This window comes from Lates calcarifer, linkage group LG19 (genome assembly GCF_001640805.2).
Source record: "Lates calcarifer isolate ASB-BC8 linkage group LG19, TLL_Latcal_v3, whole genome shotgun sequence".
Classification (NCBI taxonomy): domain Eukaryota; kingdom Metazoa; phylum Chordata; class Actinopteri; family Centropomidae; genus Lates; species Lates calcarifer.
Genome location: NC_066851.1, coordinates 9,224,223 through 9,244,807, shown reverse-complemented (window position 1 = coordinate 9,244,807; position 20,585 = coordinate 9,224,223). Strand labels below are relative to the sequence as shown.

The window sequence follows — 20,585 nt, the reverse complement described above, 5'->3', positions numbered from 1 at the left end:
AGCATAATTTTGTACTTCAATGTTTTTGATGTTTCGGATGACTTGCATTACTTAAAGTTTTGCACAGAAAACAAAACAAAAATCTAACAAATGAGTGTTGGGGTTAGTTTTACCTTCTTGTGGCGATCTTTAGGCTTTTAGAATCCTCTCCAATGCGATTTTTTTCTTTTAAAAAACCAGCCAGCATGACTTTGCATCAAAGTCAAGTAAGATCCCTGCAAGCTTGATTTGAAATACTGTTGAAATTCTGTTATTTCAAGTGGCTGAAGATACAGTGCTCTCTTGAGAGCTTGAAGAGATACACTAACACTAAAGGTTAATGACAATACATGTTCAAGCACTATATCATTCTCAAGTCAAACATGTATTTGGCAGCACATTACCTCAAGGAATGATGAGCTTTATTTTTCTTGACATAACAAATGTCATTTAGATAGATTTTGAAAAACAGACGAAGAGGATAAGCTCATTGGCAAAACACTGCTTTTTTGTTGTTGTTGTTTTTTTGTTTTTTTTAAATCCGACTGACGTGTATACATACAACTTATTCAGCGTTGTTGATAAACCACTGAGGACCACTTTCACAAACCGAAGGCATTCCTTTGGTACAACAAAGGCAAAATACCATGTTTAGATTGATTAAAAAGAAACTAGAAACTTTATTGAAACACGCACTGCAGAAAAACATTTTGGGATATATTTAGGATCCTATTTAGCCAAAGGTACACAAGCATTATGCATTTTGGAGACGGCACGGCTTAAAGCATACACAGTTGTCCTAAGGTTATGTACAAAATATTGAGTCGGCTGCAGCGTTTCCTTACACATAGTAAGGATTATTAATCATTCAAGCTTTACAAGAATTAGTCTAACATCTGCGATGATTTTGCAAGTAAAGTCACGACATACTGTGCCAATTGTGAGGAGTGGCAAAAATAGAGGCATTTTTCTTTGTCAAATGGATTTCAATAGTGTAATAATTTTAGGAAATTCTACAACTTCACACAATACGAGATTTGTATCATAGTATAAACAAATGTAGGATAAGACTTTTGTTTTTAATCAAAACGGCTCAGGGACGTATTTGAGTTTGCAACTAAATCTAGTTATGGTGACGTTACATTGAGGCATTACGAATCTTTTTTTGTCCAGTCATGAAGGACTTTTAAAAATGCAGCCTACGTGAGAAGAGTTTATCGCCACAATCACTGAAACTGAAATGATAGCCATCAAATATCACTAAAAAGTCACTCTTGTTCCTTTGTTAAGGTTTATGTCACTAGGACCTTAACTGCCAACTACACAACTGAAACATTAAATGGAAACAGATAAACAATGAAAAAAAACTTGCGTTCAAGTTTCTCCTCTGGCGCTCGGATACATCCAACAAAATGTCTATTTAGTTTTTTTAAAATAAAAATAAAATAAAGCATAAAAAAGGGAACAAACGAGAGGGAAATTACTTTTGAAAAGTTAAGCGAGTTACAATCGGAGACAGTCGCCATAGCAACTCTCTACCAGTAGCCGTTCAGTATCTTCCATATGGGTGCTCTCTATACGTTCCCTTCGACTGCCTGGATGGGGGGGCTTTGCCTCCGGCCCCGGAGTTGGACCATGAGTTGTCCCAGTCATCTTGAGCTGTGAGGACAGAAGAACAAGAAAAAAAAAATCATGTGTGAGTGTGGTAAACAGCAGGTCCAATCATTGCTTGACAATGGTTCTTGGTGAGTGCGTTTCACTGGTTAGACACAAAAAAAAATGGGAGATCAAATTCTCGTACCATAAGGCTCATATGATGAATCCTGGGCTTCCCCGTGTCCGTAATCGTAATATTCAGTATCCCTGAGGACAGATGCAAATAAGTGTTAGTACAACAGCCCTCAACAAAATGGGCAGATGAAGCCACCTAAAATTAACTTTGACTTACGCAGGTGCAGACTGCTGACTATAATAACTATCATATCCTTCATAGGCAGGTTCTGCATAGGATTCTTCATATGGAGGCTAGAAGGAAAACAAACTAAAAGTTAGGCAATGCTAAAAGAGTCCCAAACATTTTGATGAACAGAACCCACACTGCACCCAGCATAACATCATTACTATTTATCAAGAGACAATTCATGTGAAATGACAGAACAGAGGATTCAAGAAACTTACATAGTCCTCATAGGCATCAGCTTTGGGCTGTGATGCTGAAGGAGGAACTTGGTGTTGCTGGTGGGACATGGCTGCAGAGGGAAGCATTCTTGGTGCCCCAGCTGCAGGTGGTCTAGAGCGGGGAGCTGAGCCTCCTCTATTAGGAGCAGAGGGTGGACCACCCCTACCAGATGGCGCACCTCTGGGAGCGTTTCCCCGTCCTAGTCCTCCCCGTGGAGCTCCACCACGCATTGCCCCTCGAGGGCCCCCACGTGGCATTCCTCGCCCCCTGTGGAAAATTAGCCAGGTTGTAAAATGTGATCGAAGAGAGGTGACTAGCAGAACAGACTAATAATACAATGCAATTATGTCCAAAAAAAAAAAAATGTCAGTGATGCTACATGTTTCAGCATGAAGTGGTGAGAGGGTACATATGCACTCTCACATATTTAAACAGGCCAGTTCAGTGTGTTGCCAAATGATGCTACAATGCTCTGCAACATAAATTAGCATTATTTTAATTATATATCAGGAACCTACCTTGGTCCTCCAGCACCAGGTGGTCCACCTCTGCCCCTTCCTAAGTGGCCACCTCGCCCCCTGCCTGAACCATCCTGGGATCCATTCAAGAAGTGAGGATCCATGTATGGGTCATGCTCACCAGGTTCCTACAAACAAGATAAAAAAATATGTTCATTTGTGCACGGGGAAGCCAGAGAAGAAATTGGCTGGACACACAGAAAGCCAACTTTAAGCTCAGGGAGGTTAAAATATTTCTGTATGTGGGATGTAAGTGTTTCTCCTGGACACATACTGGGATGAGGAACTTCTTGACCTCCTCCATGGCATGTGCCATTCGCAGATAGGCTTCTGGGATGGGTGCAGTCACCTCAATGAACACATGCAACTCCATGGCCAAGTGAGCATATTTAGCCTCACCACCCTTCCTCAGCTCTTCCTCCTGACAAATAATCCGAAGGCAAATAATAATTAACATACAAAACATCAGTCGCAGCAATAACACAGGGCAACACCCTTTGAACAGTGTAGTGAGGAAAATGTGTACCTTATTCTTGTCCCTCATGGAACCTTTGCCAAGAACTGAAATCTTTGCACCAGTATCCTCCTGGAGCCTTTTGATTGTGCTACCCTGGGGTCCCAAAAGCTTACCGACAAAGTTAACCTGTAGGTAAAATTATAGTAAAAATGGCAGCATTACATTAGTCCATTTTGTTACCATTGCAGAGAGGAGACTAGAGCTAAATATGACAGCAGGCTTTAGTACAGTTTGTTCTGACAAGAAATCAGGTTATAGCAGCAACATTCAGCGTACAAAACCCTCCATCACTTCAACTGCATTTTTAGACTACTGCAAAATTATTCATGCAGAAATGAAACTTAGTAGGGCACTGGTCACATGACCGGACAAATTCTGGGACAGCAAAGCTAGTGGAAGAGAGGGCCCCTCAACTTAGACACTTTTGTTGTGTCCCATGTGCTTGTGGAAGTTGTGTTTACACTTCAAGACCCAGTGCTGATAGAGGGCAATTGCCTAGCCCCAAGTCTTACATTTTGACCTCTAAAGTGAGAGACCCACAATGCTGAAAATGTCATTTTATGTAAGTCCCATTGAGTCCATCACTAGACACAGCTTTTCCAGTTGACTGTATCTGCCAGTGACCAAGCCGCCCCAGGACTACAGACATGAAAACAACAGTCATGCCCTATAAGACCAAAAAGAGGGTAAATTCTTACCCTAGGGTACTGCTTGGTGGGAATGAGGACTCGCTCTTTGAGTTTGAGATTCTTGGTAGCGAACAGGTCCAGATATGTTTCCTTTTCTGGCTCTTTCTTTGTTTCACCTTTCTGGATCCTCTCAATCTCTGCAGGTAAGAAGAATGTTATAAGCATGTGCCATTAAAAGATGCAGTGATCATGTAGCTGTAAACACAGAAGTGTATTCGCAGTGTTAGCCATAAATGAGCCGCATCTCAGATGATCTTGTAGCAGCCCGTAAACCAGTCAAAACAAGACAGCCATTATATTCTATGCCTTCTGACTGAATATCAAGCCCTTGGATCAGTCATCCCGTTTTTAGTGTTCTTTGAACCCTGGGTAACTCACTCTTAACTGCATTTGTGTATTACACGGGCTGAAACAAACGACGTGCTTTGTAATACTGAGTCAGGATCACTGAAGCGAATTGAATGAACTTTTTTATTAACGTTAAGTATAATTAACGGCACTAACTCTTGCACACATAGAAATATGAATAAATGTCATCGAACAGGCTGAAAGCCGCGAGTTAACCAGAGGGGTTGACCCACATCGCTATCATCCACGTGTTTAATGCGCCATTGTTCAGGCCACTGTGTCCCGGCCAACATAAAAAAGCCAGGCCACACGACGAGCTGCCGCTAGCTAGTCTGCGTTAGCCTTGATGAGCTAGCAAATAATCACGATACCTGCAGAGATGAGTTTCATGGCGTGCGTGAACGATGAATCCAAGCTGTCTTTCTCAGCCAGGAGCTCCGGGAGGTACTTTGTGTCTTCCATTTTGATTTTCTTCTGTGCTGGGCTTGACTCTATGGCGGACTCAGATTTGCTCTCATTAGCATTCGCCTGGCTCATAATGGGCTGGCACGGCCAGATCAACGAACGAATCCTTGCTAGGTTCGTTAGCTTAGCTTCGCCTTAAACGAAACTGCGGCCAAAACGGCTATTTCCTTTAGCGGCGTAATAAACAGTCACGTCGCCCAGCCTCCTGGTGTCTCTCAGTGCCAGGTCGTTTTGCTCTCGTCAATGGACAAAGGAGAGATGGCGCAGCTGCATTTGAGTGTGATGGGAGGAAGAAACGCTGGAGGAGACCGTGACGTCACTACATGGGAGCAACAAGGTACACACAAAAACCTAATGAGCAAGTTGCCTCTTTGCTCTGTTCGGGTTAGAGTTAGGGCCACTTTGGCAAGATAGATATATTTTTATAGTAAGTTCCAATGGTTCAATCCCGTTTTATAATCATATTACTTACTTACTACACGAACTAATAATACTACTCAAGGCAGTCAGACAGTGAAACAGACAGCTAAGTGTTTCCCCCTGTAATGTAGAATACTTGTGATGAATGTTCCACCTCCCTTCTTCCTGTTAGTGGCTCAGCTTTTGCCAGACCATATTAAATCTAATACTGACAAATGAACCTTGAAAGAGAAGCTATATTCCAACTTTCACAGCACAGATTATGCAGCTGGAGTCATGCTCCTTGCTTTAAATTAATTCCTGTTTTGCTTATTCAGAGCAACAGTGAGAAACTGCCTGGGTTTGTTCAGTGAAATCACAATCACAGACATAAACATTCTCTTTTATCTAGCTGACAAAAGTGTTTTCTAAAATATGCTCATCTTACATTTGATGTCTCACTACACAGGATTTGCTGTGATCATGCTTGTCAGGTCCCACTGTTCTGCCCTGGCATCCTTTGAAGTGAAAACTCCAGCTGGGTTTGTTGGATGTGGTTTGATGGGAGAACACAGCACTCCAACTCTAAGTTTTGCACAGGATACTAGCAATATACTCAAATTATATCATAAAGGCACCAACAAAGCCAAAGTCCAACTGAGACTGAACAACTCATATCTAACACAGAATTATGAACAAAAGAGCAGAGCATATTCACATTATATATAGGTTTATGTACATGTGTGCAGGTTTAAAAAAAAAAAAAGAAAGAATGCATGAAGGTTTGTAATGTTGTGTTGGAACTTACAAGTATGTGACATGTGGACATCATTTGTTTATTTGCTACATAATTCATAGCATAGCAGTAACAGTATTATAGCATCTGTTTACTGCTCTGTCCCCCAGAATGACTGCATATCCACAATATATTTAAAAGTGAGATTTTTAATTTAAAGCACCAGTTCCAATTTAAATAAATCCCACAATAAAAATACATTTATAATAAAGTTGATTTATTTACAATGATTAATAAGGCATCAACACAATTTCAAATTCATCATAAATAAAAATAAGAACTTGCAGAAGTGTTTCAAGTAAAACTGGGTGGACAAAAGCCACTACACTTCTAAATCAAAAGTGTAATGGCTTTTAAGCAAAGAGTTCTATTTTCATTCTATTATTCCTCACTTATACATGAATATTGAAATTATATGGCCTCTGAAATAATGAATATTATGATGATGATATCAGTGTCAGATAATTAATCAGTAATCTGTCAGAGAGCTAGTTAGTAAACACTTCACCCTAAGAGTAGAAAACCTGATTTTACAAATCAAGAATCAGTGCCTTAGATAAAAAGGCCACTTAGATTGGCCATGTAGATATTCCAGTTCCATTGAACCAGGAGTCTGATCTGCCTCTGAAGGTGTCATCAGATATCAACAATGGCAAATATCTCTGGTTTTTCTTTATCGTGGATCTGCATTGCAGAGTATGTGATGGCTTTCACCTCTGTTCCCTGTTGTGACAACACAGGACATAAACACCTATAAAAGCACTGCAATTATGTACCTTTCATCATTAATTTCACACAATTCTCCTGTTAAATAACAGTTCACTTCCTTCATTGACTTACCTGAGGATGCTTCTCCAGAGAGAATTCTTCACCCCACCTATAATAAACAGAGGGAAAAGCAGGTTATGAGAGAGCAGCTACAGGGAGAGAAGTAAAAGTAGATGGACCGTGTAACTGTTGGGGCTTCTCTTGGGTATTCATCCAAAACTCAAACCATTTACAGTTCAGTGATCATGATGATCTAAGACATTTTGGATGTAGAGTATGGTTTCAATAGTCACAGTTAAAACCTCTACAGGTTATCCATAAAGAGCTAAATTACAGATGATAAACAAAATAGTGTAAACATTGAATGATAATGGCCTTAACACTTAAAAAACACTGCTACCAGTGTGGGCCATTTCAGATTGAACGGCAACTGTAGAAACTGTAGACATTCACAACTCTAATATGCAAGTTTTCAAACAGGCATCCAGACTTACCCAATGGAGCGGATCCTGAAGCGCATTCTGTCTATGTGCAGCACTTTGACCTCCTGTCAGGAGAATAACATGAGGAAACAAATGATTACTACATAATTAAGACATAAATAACAAAGTTGTTTGCATAGTCTCTGCATTAACAACAACTAATTATGTTTTAATAAAATTATGCTCTACAGTGTAAAATAATTGGATATTTGGGATGTATTTTACAATCTGTCCAGTGTGTTCCCTGCCTCATGTCAGCTGGGATTGGCTCCAGGCCACACTCCTTAAGGATAAGCCATATAGATAATGCATGGATAGAGGTATTTTACACATGTCTGGAGTCTATCCCATCACACAGTAAGCATAGGTCAGGGAAACCGTAAGACAGGTTGCCAGTAGAGTAAAGCACATGAAGACGGTCTCTCACCAGCTGTGTGTAAAAGGGCTCTAATCCATTTGATACTGTGTCTTGGTACTGTGGGACACCCATATGGAGGCAGGGAGAACATACAGTCTCCACACAGAAAAGACCTGAGCTCCAAATAACAGTCTTATTTCTTTTTGCGGCAATATGTCAATACTCACCCTGGGAACAAAGAAGAGATCTGCACAAAACTTGTATAACCAGTCATCTAGGAAATGGAAGAGAAGAGACTCCATGTCTTCACCTTTTGAGAAAGACAATCATATTCACAGAGTTTAATGACAGTACAGCTGATAGAATCATTGTGACTGAGGCTTGTGTTGAAAAGACAGTGACTCTCACCCTCTGATTCCACTTCAACTGTATCAGTTGGTTCCACTGTCTCTGTGTCCGTCATGTAGCCGAACATGCCCATGGCACACTGCTCGAAGGCTTCTTCCAGGGAATCTCCCCAGGAGTGAATTCTGGGAGGATAAAACATGTTATGATGACGATGTCCACTGAGACCAACAGAGAAATATGGGATCTGATGAGCACTTTACAAGGAAATCAAATCACACTCACTGGACATCTGCTGTATGATCCAAATCTGTAAAACCACACACATGGTAACATGATCACACGAAGCAAGTTGATTTCTTGCTATTGGAGCAACTGAGTAGAAACTATTATACTGTGTATGGAGTATGTCACTTAATTTAAATAAACAGTTTCATTTGATTAAGCATAAGCCAAGCTATAACTTGAACGCTTAGAAGACTCTCTCTCACTGTTTTCACAAGTAAAGTAATGGTAGAGCTGAGCTAGCTAAATCAATCACCATAATTTCAGACTTACATTCATATTTCTTGTTGATTGGCGGGTATTTGGACTTGACAGCCTTCTGTGCCTCTGTCAGGTCTAGATGACGGTCGTCCATTGCAGCTGTAAGTTTGTTTAACGTCTAAAAAGCTTGACAAGTCTAGTCTTCACCATGTCGTAGTTACAACCGGGTTACAACATGGAAATCAGGAGGTGGTTCCGGATATTGTAATGTGTTTGCGGTGACTACTTCCTGACGGATTTGGTGTACGCTGATTGGCTGGTCGCGTTCTATGGAGTTGGCGCCATTGCAATCCTCCGTGCTGTCTTCAGAGCGCTCTCCCCTCAAAAAATACCGCTCTTTGCCAGTATTAGCTGTTTAACTACGACACAATGGCTGATAAAGACGGTAAGGGTATTAATTAGACAACTGAATGTGTGTGTGTACTGTAAAGAGTGATAAAAGTACGAGTCCGGATGGACCGCTCGTGGTTGGCGCGCCGGCCAGCATCTCCTTTCATTGTTAGAAACCATCCAGCTAGCTGTTAGCCAACGTTAGCGACTAGCCGGCTGGCTACATTGGGTTTTTAATTTACGAGTGCGGGTTAACTCGCGTCTTGGTCCTCTACATGGTCTGAGGTGTTGCTTAGGATTCACTCCACGGGCTAATTAAGATTTCGTATTTATGCAGCTAACTTTAGCTATGCGTGCTAACATGAACTTAATTGCAAAATAAACGTGAGTGCTAGCTAATGTTAATTTAATAGGGAGAAGACTTGCCCTAACTTTGATTGCACCCTACTATCCTCTGTTCAGTCCAAGAAAATTACACGCACAGTGACTCACTTTTGACAGCTTTATATTGCCGGTCAATTCTACTTTGCAGCTGCATTTGACGATGCGGTGGAGGAAAGGGTGATCAATGAGGAGTACAAGATATGGAAGAAGAACACCCCTTTTCTCTATGACCTGGTTATGACTCACGCCCTGGAGTGGCCTAGTCTCACTGCCCAGTGGCTGCCAGATGTCACCAGGTAAGTACTGTACTGCCTGTTAGACACTGACACGCATCAAAACATGACCAGAGAAAGGCCTGGGTGACATATGTGTTGTCATGTTCCTCTTCACAGGCCAGAGGGTAAGGACTACAGTGTGCACAGACTGGTTCTGGGAACGCACACCTCTGATGAGCAGAATCACCTTGTGATTGCCAGTGTTCAGCTCCCAAACGACGATGCCCAGTTTGATGCCTCACACTACGACAGTGAGAAAGGAGGTGAGAAATATGAGATATTTTAATATAAACATTACTGTCTTTCAGTGTAATCAAGCTGTCATAAAGTTCTTGGATTGCGATGTTGTGGCTCACAGTTTTTCTCAGTGAATTAATAAAGTAAAATTTTGCTGAAATCTTTAATGCTTCAGAAAATATAGGTATGTATTTTTGTTTTTGATAATATTTTAGTTCATAAAATGCAGTTCACCACACTTACACGCAGTATCTCATTTAACATGTTTAGTAGAACAGAATAGTTTTTTCACTCATGGACATTTGCAACAACCATGTTATGTATATATTGTTATTTATTTCAGAGTTTGGTGGTTTTGGATCTGTAAGTGGTAAGATAGAGATTGAGATCAAGATCAACCATGAGGGAGAGGTGAACAGAGCCCGCTACATGCCTCAGAATCCTTGCATCATTGCCACCAAGACCCCCACTAGTGATGTGCTGGTCTTTGATTACACAAAGCACCCCTCCAAACCTGGTAAGATGACAGCCAAAATGCATTTTCTGAAGAGTTTTCAAAAGTCTACAGTAAGCGATGTTTCTGCACAATTTTAGTTACATTGATTCTCTTGTTATTTAAGACCCTTCAGGTGAGTGCACCCCAGATCTGCGCCTGAGAGGCCACCAGAAGGAGGGCTACGGCCTGTCCTGGAACCCAAACCTCAGTGGCTGTCTCCTCAGTGCTTCTGATGACCATGTAAAGCAGTCATTCTCTTCTACTCTGTTCTTTTACTGTTTAAGGGAGGTACATTTTCTTACCCATCTCTGCTCTCTGTTACAGACCATCTGCCTGTGGGACATCAGCACAGTGCCCAAGGAGGGGAAGATTGTGGATGCCAAGACCATCTTCACAGGCCACACTGCTGTGGTGGAGGATGTCTCCTGGCATTTGCTACACGAGTCTCTCTTTGGATCTGTGGCCGACGACCAGAAACTCATGATGTGAGTAGCTCTTATCTCAACAACGTAATTCACTGACTTCTGTGGTGACTTATGAGCAAAAAAGTTGCTGTTGAGTTTCAGCTCTGTAACAATAGTGCTTCTGTCTGTTGTGGCGCAGCTGGGATACACGGTCCAACAACACCTCCAAGCCCAGCCATGCAGTGGACGCCCACACTGCTGAGGTCAACTGCCTGTCCTTCAATCCCTACAGTGAGTTCATCCTGGCCACTGGCTCTGCAGATAAGGTGGGTCCACTCTCTGAACAGCTGTCCCAAAGCAAGCTGTACAATGATTCTATTCTATTCTTATTCTCTCTGTATAATGAGGTGATTCAGTGAAAGTGGACTACTTTTATTTTTAGACTGTGGCTCTTTGGGATCTGAGGAACCTGAAGCTGAAGCTGCACTCGTTTGAGTCTCACAAAGACGAGATCTTCCAGGTAAGAAGTGAAACTCTGATTAGTTGTATTCATTTCACATAAAGTTTGTAGCAGTTATTTGGCTGATCTGTATGGGCTCAAATTAGGACAATCAAAACTGATTTTTTTGTTTTAAAGTGATGTTCATGAATAATTCGAAAAGTTTGTAGTTATAAATCAACTTTTGTAAACGTGTAAAATAATTCTGCATGACAAATTCATGTCTGCACATGTGTAGAAAAGATTTGTGTTTGTGAAAAAAGAGAGACTGTGATGAAAATCTTTGAATAAATGGTATCCGTGGTGAGGTTACACAGACACTGAATAAAAAATGGCTTTTGTGAACAAAGCAGAAAACAGCATGTAAAACTCAATGCGCAAAGCTTCCACTTTGTGTGTGTGTGTGTGTGTGTGTGTGTGTGTGTGTGTGTGTGTGTGACACTCTTTACACCTAAATCAGAGTGGACAATGACAATCCAATCACAAAGGAGAGTCAATTTTTAAGATGAATTACAGCGCAGGCTGAAGTTAGGCTTAAGTGAGTGTAGCCCGCCAACCAAGGGGCTGCAGCAAATAGAGAACAACCAAAAGGTAACAGTCAGTCCGCTGTTGCTGAAAACATTAAGTCTTATTGATGTGGCTACTTGTTTTCAGTTTTATGTTTGTGAAGTACTTTGTGGTAGAAATGTAACATCTGGCCGATCACTTTAAAACAGGTTCAGTGGTCTCCTCATAACGAAACCATCCTGGCCTCCAGCGGCACAGATAGAAGGCTCAATGTGTGGGACCTCAGTAAGATCGGAGAGGAGCAGTCTCCTGAGGATGCTGAGGATGGCCCTCCAGAGCTGCTGGTCAGTTTTATGGTTTATGGTTATACTTGTGTATTTTTAAAATGTAATTTCAAATGCTCGAGTAATCATTCCTGCTCTCTTTGACTTAAGTTCATCCATGGAGGACACACAGCTAAGATCTCAGACTTCTCTTGGAACCCCAACGAGCCGTGGGTCATCTGTTCTGTATCAGAGGACAACATCATGCAAGTGTGGCAGATGGTAAGAGCTTTGTTACATGGGAGGGTTGTCAGAACTTCATTTTATTATGTGGAGGCATAAGAACAGTGAACATAAGACATAATATGAAGAGAATTTTTATATTAAAGTGCATTCACTATAACTACCAGTTACAGTAAATCTTTCTAAACTGTTTCTTCAACAGGCTGAAAACATCTACAACGACGAGGACCCAGAAGGTGCTGCAGATTCAGAGGTCCAGGCATGAGTCCAGTCTCCAAGTCTCTTCATTTGACCTGCTTGTTAAAAATGGATCACTTTTCCAGTGTTGGGTGCATAAGCAGTAATGTCTTTTTTAAATAAAATAAAAAACACATTTTGGGCAGCAGTGGTTTTGTAGAAAATTAAAGAAAAAATGCTGCGTCGTCATCATGTTGTGAAGTATTTAAAATCCAGTCTGTATCAGTCAGATTTTTAGATCTTTTAGTTTTTCAAACTCCCAGTTCTCCACTCTGGCTTGTGATGAAACCATCAGATGAGCACATCATTGTTCAGGTTTGCATTTTGATGGTTTTATTTCTTTCATCTTGATTAGTTGTGCTGAAAACATTTCTACAGAGATCCATTTTTAATAAAATTGTACATACTGTAGGTTTTCCTTTTATTTGCTTGATATTTGTAGTATGAATTTTCCAAGATTGTGTGTTGTCACTTGTATGTGTTTTTTTTCCTCTACGTTTTTTTTTTGTTTGTTTTTTTCTGTGCTGCATCTGATCTCTTGTGTACTTAAGTATATTCATAATAAAAATATTTACATTAAATCTTTTTGCTTTGTTTCTAGGTACACGTGTCAGATGTTAAGAGACAGTAGAAGCAAAGTTTGAATAATGCTACATATATATCACTTTTAAGTTGTTTGACAACAAATGTAAATGCAGTGCCATTGTTTGGTCTGGTGTAGATATCCTGGTTGAGAATATTCACTGGAAATAGAAAATCAGGGCTCTTCCTGTGCAGTGGTTTCACTGGCTTCATCACCTCCTCTACAAAACAAGGCATTTGTTAGTCACTGTTTTTTATCCTGATGCTCAAGATTTCTACTAAATTATAACGATCAGAATAAACCTACCTCAGAAATGTCAGCTCTGTTAAAAGGCCATCTTTAAGCTGCTCCAAATCTTCCTTGGATTTTCTTTGAACCTCAAACTCCACTTCTACTTCTCTCAGAGTCTCTTTTAATTTCTCCACAGTCTCCTGTAGTGAGGTGGAGAAACATCTAGTTTTACCACACATTCTTACATTTGTCATGCCCTACTAGATTCAAGTCACCATACCTTGTGTCGTGTGATGCTCTCCTCCCTCTCCCTCTCCATCAGAGAGATCCTCTGCTCCAGACAGGACCTCTGCACCTCCATTCTCTGTATGTCCTCTCTCAGGGGCCCCAATCTGGCCTTCAGGTCCATCGCCTGCTCCCTGCTCTTTCTCAAAGCGTCCTCCCCGATCTGCCTCCTCCTCAGCAGAGCCATGAGCCGAGGCTCATACCAGCCCTCCAGTGCCTTCACACTGCCGCTGAGCCGCCGCTGCAGTCTGACGGACGCCTGCCGGCACTGGCTGACGTCGCTCATGGCCCTGGGCCTGCAGGGCTTAGAGGCCTGGTCCCTCAGAGAGTTCAGCTGGTTTTTCTGGGCCTCCTGGAGCTGGGATAGCTCCTGAGTCAGAGTTTGGATGTGGGCCTTGAGCTCCTCCTTTGGACAAAAACAGACATCATACACACATAGAAGATAGTTGTTCATCATAATTTCAGTGAAATTTATGTGGGATCTTTTTGTAATTAAATAAACAGGAAAAGGCAGCTATCCCTAACAAAACAGTACAGTAGAAAAGAACAGAAAACAATAAAACAGAACAAAGCTTTTCAAACATCATCATACATTTTATATATATTTATATATTATATATATATATTTATATATAAAATATATACACACACACATATATATGTATGTGTATACATACATACACACACACACACACACATATATATATATATATACACACACACACACACACACACTATAATATGAAGTGTATAATTGATTGATTGATTTAATTTTAATAGTCCTGCAATAGAGACAACATTGCTTTAACATGTGTATTGTTATGTGGGGTTCCCAGCATAATGTATCACTCTCAAAAACATGATTTCAGATTTCAGCAGAACACTTCACAATGACCCATCACAGTGAATCACCACAGTGAATCAGTCCTCCATGAGTCCAGCGGTTCCTACCTGTGTAACTGCAGACTGAGCCACCTCGTACTCGTGTGCAGCCAGCGTCACCTGGCTCTGGATGCAGTCTTTGGCTGTGGCAAACAGTTTCCTCTTCACCTGCTGCACTTCCCCATAAACAGCCATGTAATCCAGCTGAGCCAGAGTGAGCAGCCTCTGCATCGCCGCCACCTTCCCCCTCAGGTGCTCCACAACTCGCAGCATGGGCTCCTGCAGGCGGAGGAGCTCCTGTATCAGCTCGTCCCTCTGCTCCTCCAGACGGGACACTTGCTGGATGCAGCGTTCGAAGAGAAGCCCCAAGTTGTCCATGACCGCCTGGTCGGTTTGCACTGTGGGGTGTTGTGTCTGCTCATCTTGGGGAATGATTGTCTCTGTTTCAGAGTCGCTGTGGCTGTTTTCTGTGATCTCTCCAACAAATCTAAGTTCCATGGGCGAGTCCTCAGTAGATGCCATGTCTTTTCCATCCTCTGTTGATCCTTGATTGTCCATGTGGGCACTAGGAAGTAATCTAGAAGGAATTAATCAAGTGACCAACAACAAAAATGATGAGATTGTAGTGTCTAATTCCCTCTTGTGTGGTCATTTATTTCAGGTTAATTTGCATAAGATAAATTCAATGTAAATGTAATCAAGTTAACCGTTCTAAAATGGGCAAGCCAGTGAAGACCTTAAACCCTGAGGTCATTGTTAAATACTATATCTTATTCTGATCAATAACTATTCATATTAACTTATATTTCTACTCACTTTGCTCGGAGGCGATGGTCCAGATAGATGTGCAGACAGCTATGGACAGAGTTCGCTTTTAGCTTTAAGGACAGTGTGTCTGTCTCCAGGAAAACATAGGCACACTTTGTGTTTATTAATATCACCGGAGGCACAGGGGAAACTCTATCTAAGTCTCCCCCACAAGGGATCACAAACTGTGTCAGTGCTGAGGGCTGGCTAGCCCACATGCTCTGGATGCATCAGCTAACACATGTCTGGCCCAGCCCTAGGTGTCACCGAGAGCTATATTTACACAGCTTTACAGCCTGTTTTTATGAGCATCCAAGGAGGTAGTGACATGACATCATGGTTGAAAACTATCTCAACGATAACTTTCCTCTACTTTCTACCTGAGAAACATTCTGCCTGCTAGAGCCCTGTACAGGCAGAGTACAGGTGGAAACATGATCAGTCCCATGCAGATAGTTTCCGCCAGTACTGAGCTCTTCTGCCCATAAAGTTTGCATGGTTCATATACAGTGTTTGTTTATGATGTTTTGCATGCTGCTCGTCAACCTCCCAGTAAACAAACATACACCAGCTGACACCAAGATATGCAAAGAGGAATTTGATGACTGAGACAATTTAAGAGATACATCTTTAAAGGCCTATTGTGTATTTTATATCCCACGTTAAGAAGGAATTAAAAGAGTATGTAAACATGCCAGTTATAAATAGTGTGCATCTCCTGTGTCCATGGCAACACTGTGCCCTTGTCACCCATTCTGCTAAATTTCAAAGTGCTCCACTGCCCTGTGAAAACCAGCTATCTCCACATTTGTGATTTTGAAGTGCTTCTGTATGAGTTGGGGAATATCTACAGTAATACTTCTTTAAACTAATTAATCAGTTGTTTTGTCACAAAACTGAAAGCAGGGCTGTTTTTATTAAGTCATAAAAAGTTGATATTATGGAGACACATGGTTTTCACAGGGCACTGACATATATACATAATGTTCACTGACAGTTGTGTGTTGCAACATTTAGTACTGTAATGTAAATCAATTCAATTCACGGTATTATTGTCATTCACTATCACTCGTGTTGTGAATAGAAACAAAAGTGCATATCAATAACAAACAGACTGAAAGCAGAGGATCGTTTCCTTTGGGGATATTTTCTCTGAATAAAAATATTGACTTGCTGGAAATGCAAACTCAGCGTGGGAAAAGAAAATTCCTGCTCTTCCTCTCTCGCTCGGTCGTGACTTGCTGTTCCTCTGTCCCGCCACTAGATGTCCTCACGACATTGACAGCAGCCTATCACTCTCACCTGAGCGCGCCCAGCCTCCCTCCAGGTGGGACCCGCAGGTCGTCGGGCAGCGCAACTTCCCACCACTTCCCCTCACGTTTGTTCACAGAGGAGCGTCCGCAGACAGAGACACGGACGGACAGACAGAGCTGCCGACGGGGAGAGTTTAGTTTAGTTGGCATCCAAACAAAACTTCAAGCTGCTCCGGCGGGTAGGGACGAATCCAGATTCAAGTTGCTTCCTGAAGTGTTTTTCACGGAAATGCTTCACCTGAAGTTTTCCTTCGGACGGTGAAATTTTGGAGTTAGGAGAAGAAGGAGACGCTTCAAATGGAGAGAGGGTGAATCAACTCAACTGAATCATTAAAGTTTCACAAGGTATGATCAAGAGCAATTGTTTTTTGTTTGCCGTTGTACACATTTTAACAGATAAGTGCAGTTAAGTCTTCTTTATGGATTTTGTCCGGATAAAACCTTTTAAATAACGTTTTTGGCATCTTAAATAGTGGGAAATATAGTTTGGTTCTTTTGCAAAAAGTATACATTCTATGAAAATAACACCAGGTCGGCAGAATCAGCTTTAAAGATGCAAAAAATACATTTTTAATGTGAAACTGTTGCGTCATGTTGTCTGATTAGTCTACTAAAGATGATCTGATGTAGAAAAATACATAGAATCACTCTCAAAATAAAGGAAATACATGTCAAAACTAGTGCTCTAAACTAAAGTAGTGCGATTAAATAAAGTTTGGTGAGAATGGTTGGCAGGAGGTTGAGTATAGGCATGCATGAAAACTAGGTTGTGGGACATTTACTTAGCTTGGCCTTGAGGGATCCTAAGTAATTTAAGACCAGTAGAGCTTCTCTCAGCTATGGAGCGTATGACAATGAGGACTATTGTGTTATTTCCTGTCAGTGACCCAGCAGCAAATGACTGCTTGACAGCATGGTGCACTGACACTTGGTTTAATCTGTGCCAGTCAATGACAGTCCGTGTGCGGTTCATAATAGACCCTCTGCTTGTTGATTAACCTGATGCCGATAACACATGACCACCCCAGGACTTCTCAGGGGTCTCCCCCGCCTCTCTGTTTGTCTGATGCCTCTCCTGGACTTTGGACTATAGGCGAGCTCCAAATCCAAACTTTTCTGAAAACTCTGCAGCGATCAATAGCAGTTGATGGCAGTTGTTCTTTTCTGTTTGTTTGTTTTTTTTCTACAGCTTCATGGCTTCACATTTACCTCTCGTACCCTCTAGTAGGTGAGGCTGAGACAGAGCCATTTGTTTAGAAAGGGTGTGTCACATACTGGTGCTCCTTCCTCAGCCAGTCTGCCATGCCAGGGCTTGTACCCATGGAGATTACAGGTGTGTTATGTAAGCACTAGAGATGCAGCTGAGACTGGTAGAGTCTTGTAGATAGCTGAGATTCAGAGGTATATCGAGGTAGACATCAGGGAAGAGAGGGGATGATAACACAGAGGTTTAGTGAGAGATGGATGAAGGATAGGACAGGGTAAGGAATTCGCTGGGAAGAAAGATTGGAAGTTCTGTGTTCTGTTTTCGGAGCATGGTTCAGCGCCAGGTAAGTTCAACTTTGTGCTGCAGAGTGTGTTTGCTTTTGCTTTTGCATTTGTGACTTGTCAGCCAGCTCAGTGGGGGAAAGGGGAAAGCAGTTGGTCAAGAAAGGGCAACAAGAGGAACAATAAGTGTTGTAATGGATAAGGACACATGATTACGTGTGTGTGTGTGTGTGTGTGTGTGTGTGTGTGTGTGTGTGTGAACACTGAGTGACTGATGAGCCTGTGTGTCATGCAGGCCTACAGCGAGAGGAAAACTCCTGGCTGATGAGTGTGTTGTTAATCAAAGGGATTAGCTGATGAGTAACTCATCAGTGGGTCCTCATCAACACTTGAGAAAAATTGAATCAGTGGCCGTATCAGTGGGAAGTAGGGCATGAAAAACTAAAAGCATGCCCATGTCTGTCCTTCCAAGAGTTCATAGAAGTTCTGCTCTAAACTGAGGGACTTTTTATTCCAACACTGCAATTTTCTCTGACTGCTGTCCATTCAGGCAACTGTCAGACCGAGTGAGCTCCAGACTGAAAGCAATTCGAAGCAGCTACAGACTTTTTGTTTTGACTGGTCCAGAGCAGAGACACTGAAATGCCAGGATGTATTTTTAAACCCAAGTGTCCAGCTGTGTTTGACTTCACTGCGAGATGGTCTCTGCTACTGCACAACAGTTTTCTTTCTTGCCCCCGTCCGACCTTTCAGTTCAAGGGTCTTAAGCTCCACAGAGGCTGCAGTCCAGACTTAGACCCCTGGCAACCCTTGGAAGTAAAGCAAACAAGACACTTTACAGAGGTCTGCCACTGTCTCTGCTGGCTGCAATGTCTGAATACTGACAGATAAACATTAAAACCTAAAATCTAAACCTAAATCCTCTTTTTGGAAAGAAACAAAAAAGGTGAACAATGGAAACTAAGACTGTATAAACTGAAACATTAACATTATAGGAGCTGACCACACTTAACAGTAATTTACTTCACAATGTAGTTTAAGATACTGAATCTGAAAGATCTTGTGAATCATCAATTAGATCAAAACGTTCTAAAACAATTATATCAGGTATTAGTTAAGTTATTTGGCATTGTTGACCGCTACAGTGTATAAGCCACTCAAAATGTTAGAGCTGTCCATTAATTGAGTTGTTTGACAGAAATTTAATCAGAACTATTTTGAGTTTCCTAGGGTTTTTTTTTTTTTTTTTTGGTCTTACTTGAAAGTAAACAGCAAGCAGACCGGTTGCAACCCTACATAAAAACAAGTTGGAACTGAGGCTTGTAACACACTCACGCTCATACTCTTACGTTAGTTGTGAGAACACTCATCAATATAATGCATTCTCAGGCCTGTTACCCCAACCTCATCACAACTAAAAGCTTCCACTGCTGAACTTGTTAGGACATTGCATTGACGTTCATTCATTCTGCTCATAACCCTAACATTTACTATAGCTAGTTCATGCCTAACCTTAACCTAACCTCAATTCACACCTTACCCCCAACCTTAACCAGGACCTCAGAAATGCTGTTTTTCCTTATTAGGGCCAGATTTTTGTCCCCATAAGGACAACTGGACCTGACAGGGTTGGTGTTTATATTGGAAAAGTTCCCAAAGAGGTCACAAAACTGCATAATCCAAACACCAAAATGTGTTTCTATACTCTGGAGAATTGCATATTATTGAAAAATCTGTCATCTGTATGTGCAAATACAAGCTTTTTCATATGCATATTTTTCCACACACTCTTTAAATAAAAAATGTGCCCTGTTTCCATAGAGGTAAAATATTTGTGACTCCACTCTGAAAAGCATATTCACTGACCAATAATCTCAGCCTGTGCACACAACCACATATAATAATGTTATCTCAAAATGACTCTCATGCGCCAGCCATTATCCTTTCTTCTTTCATGGCTCGGTCTCCTAGGCCACTGTATGAGGGATGTGTGGCAGTGATTGGGGGCAGAGAGGGAGGGGGTGAAAGGGAGAACAAGAGGAGGGGATGACGGGCAGAGGAGGAGGAGGAGGAGGAGGAGGTGTATGTGTGTGAGTGGGGTGAAAGCAGATTTGGAGAGAAGAGTTCCTCCGTCGGTAATTATCAATCTCTCAGGAATGTAGTTTCTGCTCTTACCAGACAAGCTGCTGCATGGCTACAGTGGCCTTGCAGCACGCCAACTTGCATTACCCTGTCCACAGATCTCTGCATGGTAGCACCTCGTGCACACACACACACACACACACTTGGTGTCTGTAACCTCAGTGTGTTCAGTTACACAGCATTTTGGTTTATTTGTGCCGTTATTGTCTTACAGCCTTGTTGTGTGTTTATTTTTATCACTGTCATTACCTACATGGTCTTTTTCTGAAACTTTATCCTTTCTGCACCAAACAAAGGGACCACATAATGTCAGTAAGGTTTGTCTTTCAGTCCAAGTCCTTCACCACTGTGTGTTTATGCTGATATGTTGGTATGAAACCAAATTGTAGGAAACTTGTGGCTATCCTGGACTCCTACTCTTGAGATGTAATTTTCATGAGCTATTTGGTGCCATTATTTATGTCTCTTGTAATCCTCTCTGTCAATGTAAAAATAAATCGACTGCAGAGGAGGAGACCACTTCCTTTTAGATGGGAGATCTTTCATCGATGCTTCATGACTCCCACAGAGCTCTCCGAAAAAGAAGAACC

General features: G+C 41.6%; 5 protein-coding genes and 1 long non-coding RNA gene across 7 annotated transcripts in view; 3 read left to right on the top strand and 3 right to left on the bottom strand.

Moving 5' to 3' along the window:
* Positions 1-635: 635 nt before the first annotated feature.
* khdrbs1a (KH domain containing, RNA binding, signal transduction associated 1a) lies at positions 636-4,767 on the bottom strand. The gene is made up of 9 exons (XM_018690038.2): positions 4,602-4,767; positions 3,892-4,019; positions 3,203-3,319; positions 2,951-3,097; positions 2,677-2,804; positions 2,158-2,425; positions 1,928-2,004; positions 1,781-1,842; positions 636-1,638 (listed from the first exon to the last, which is right to left on the bottom strand). Exons 1-9 carry the CDS (start codon positions 4,765-4,767, stop codon positions 1,529-1,531), a joined length of 1,203 nt encoding a protein of 400 aa, XP_018545554.1. The 3' UTR covers positions 636-1,528.
* On the top strand, positions 3,890-6,344 carry LOC108892475 (uncharacterized). The gene is made up of 3 exons (XR_001962471.2): positions 3,890-4,025; positions 4,608-5,032; positions 5,564-6,344. It is a non-coding gene; the product is annotated as an uncharacterized LOC108892475 (long non-coding RNA).
* zbtb8os (zinc finger and BTB domain containing 8 opposite strand) lies at positions 6,087-8,592 on the bottom strand. The gene is made up of 7 exons (XM_018690039.2): positions 8,402-8,592; positions 8,129-8,153; positions 7,907-8,028; positions 7,726-7,808; positions 7,153-7,205; positions 6,731-6,767; positions 6,087-6,613 (listed from the first exon to the last, which is right to left on the bottom strand). The coding sequence occupies exons 1-7, from the start codon at positions 8,481-8,483 to the stop codon at positions 6,527-6,529; spliced, it is 489 nt and encodes a 162-aa protein (XP_018545555.1). The 5' UTR covers positions 8,484-8,592; the 3' UTR covers positions 6,087-6,526.
* Positions 8,593-8,625: 33 nt separating this feature from the next.
* On the top strand, positions 8,626-12,845 carry LOC108892472 (histone-binding protein RBBP4). The gene is made up of 11 exons (XM_018690037.2): positions 8,626-8,774; positions 9,252-9,399; positions 9,496-9,641; positions 9,959-10,132; positions 10,236-10,351; positions 10,436-10,596; positions 10,715-10,841; positions 10,958-11,035; positions 11,731-11,865; positions 11,956-12,066; positions 12,230-12,845. The coding sequence occupies exons 1-11, from the start codon at positions 8,759-8,761 to the stop codon at positions 12,290-12,292; spliced, it is 1,275 nt and encodes a 424-aa protein (XP_018545553.1). The 5' UTR covers positions 8,626-8,758; the 3' UTR covers positions 12,293-12,845.
* LOC108892471 (syncoilin) lies at positions 12,325-15,598 on the bottom strand. Of its 2 annotated transcripts, none has more exons than XM_018690033.2 (5): positions 15,062-15,598; positions 14,315-14,822; positions 13,359-13,769; positions 13,154-13,278; positions 12,325-13,067 (listed from the first exon to the last, which is right to left on the bottom strand). In XM_018690033.2, exons 1-5 carry the CDS (start codon positions 15,268-15,270, stop codon positions 13,022-13,024), a joined length of 1,299 nt encoding a protein of 432 aa, XP_018545549.1. In that variant the 5' UTR covers positions 15,271-15,598; the 3' UTR covers positions 12,325-13,021. The 2 variants fall into 2 exon arrangements, with proteins under 2 accessions (XP_018545549.1, XP_018545551.1); XM_018690035.2 differs by having other exon boundaries at positions 14,315-14,810.
* Positions 15,599-16,430: 832 nt separating this feature from the next.
* LOC108892469 (uncharacterized protein KIAA1522 homolog) overlaps positions 16,431-20,585 on the top strand; it is a 28,047-nt gene continuing 23,892 nt past the window's right edge. The window contains exon 1 of the mRNA XM_051078344.1: positions 16,431-16,710. The gene's annotated coding sequence lies outside the window, so the exon portion shown is untranslated. The remainder of the gene's footprint in view (positions 16,711-20,585) is intronic.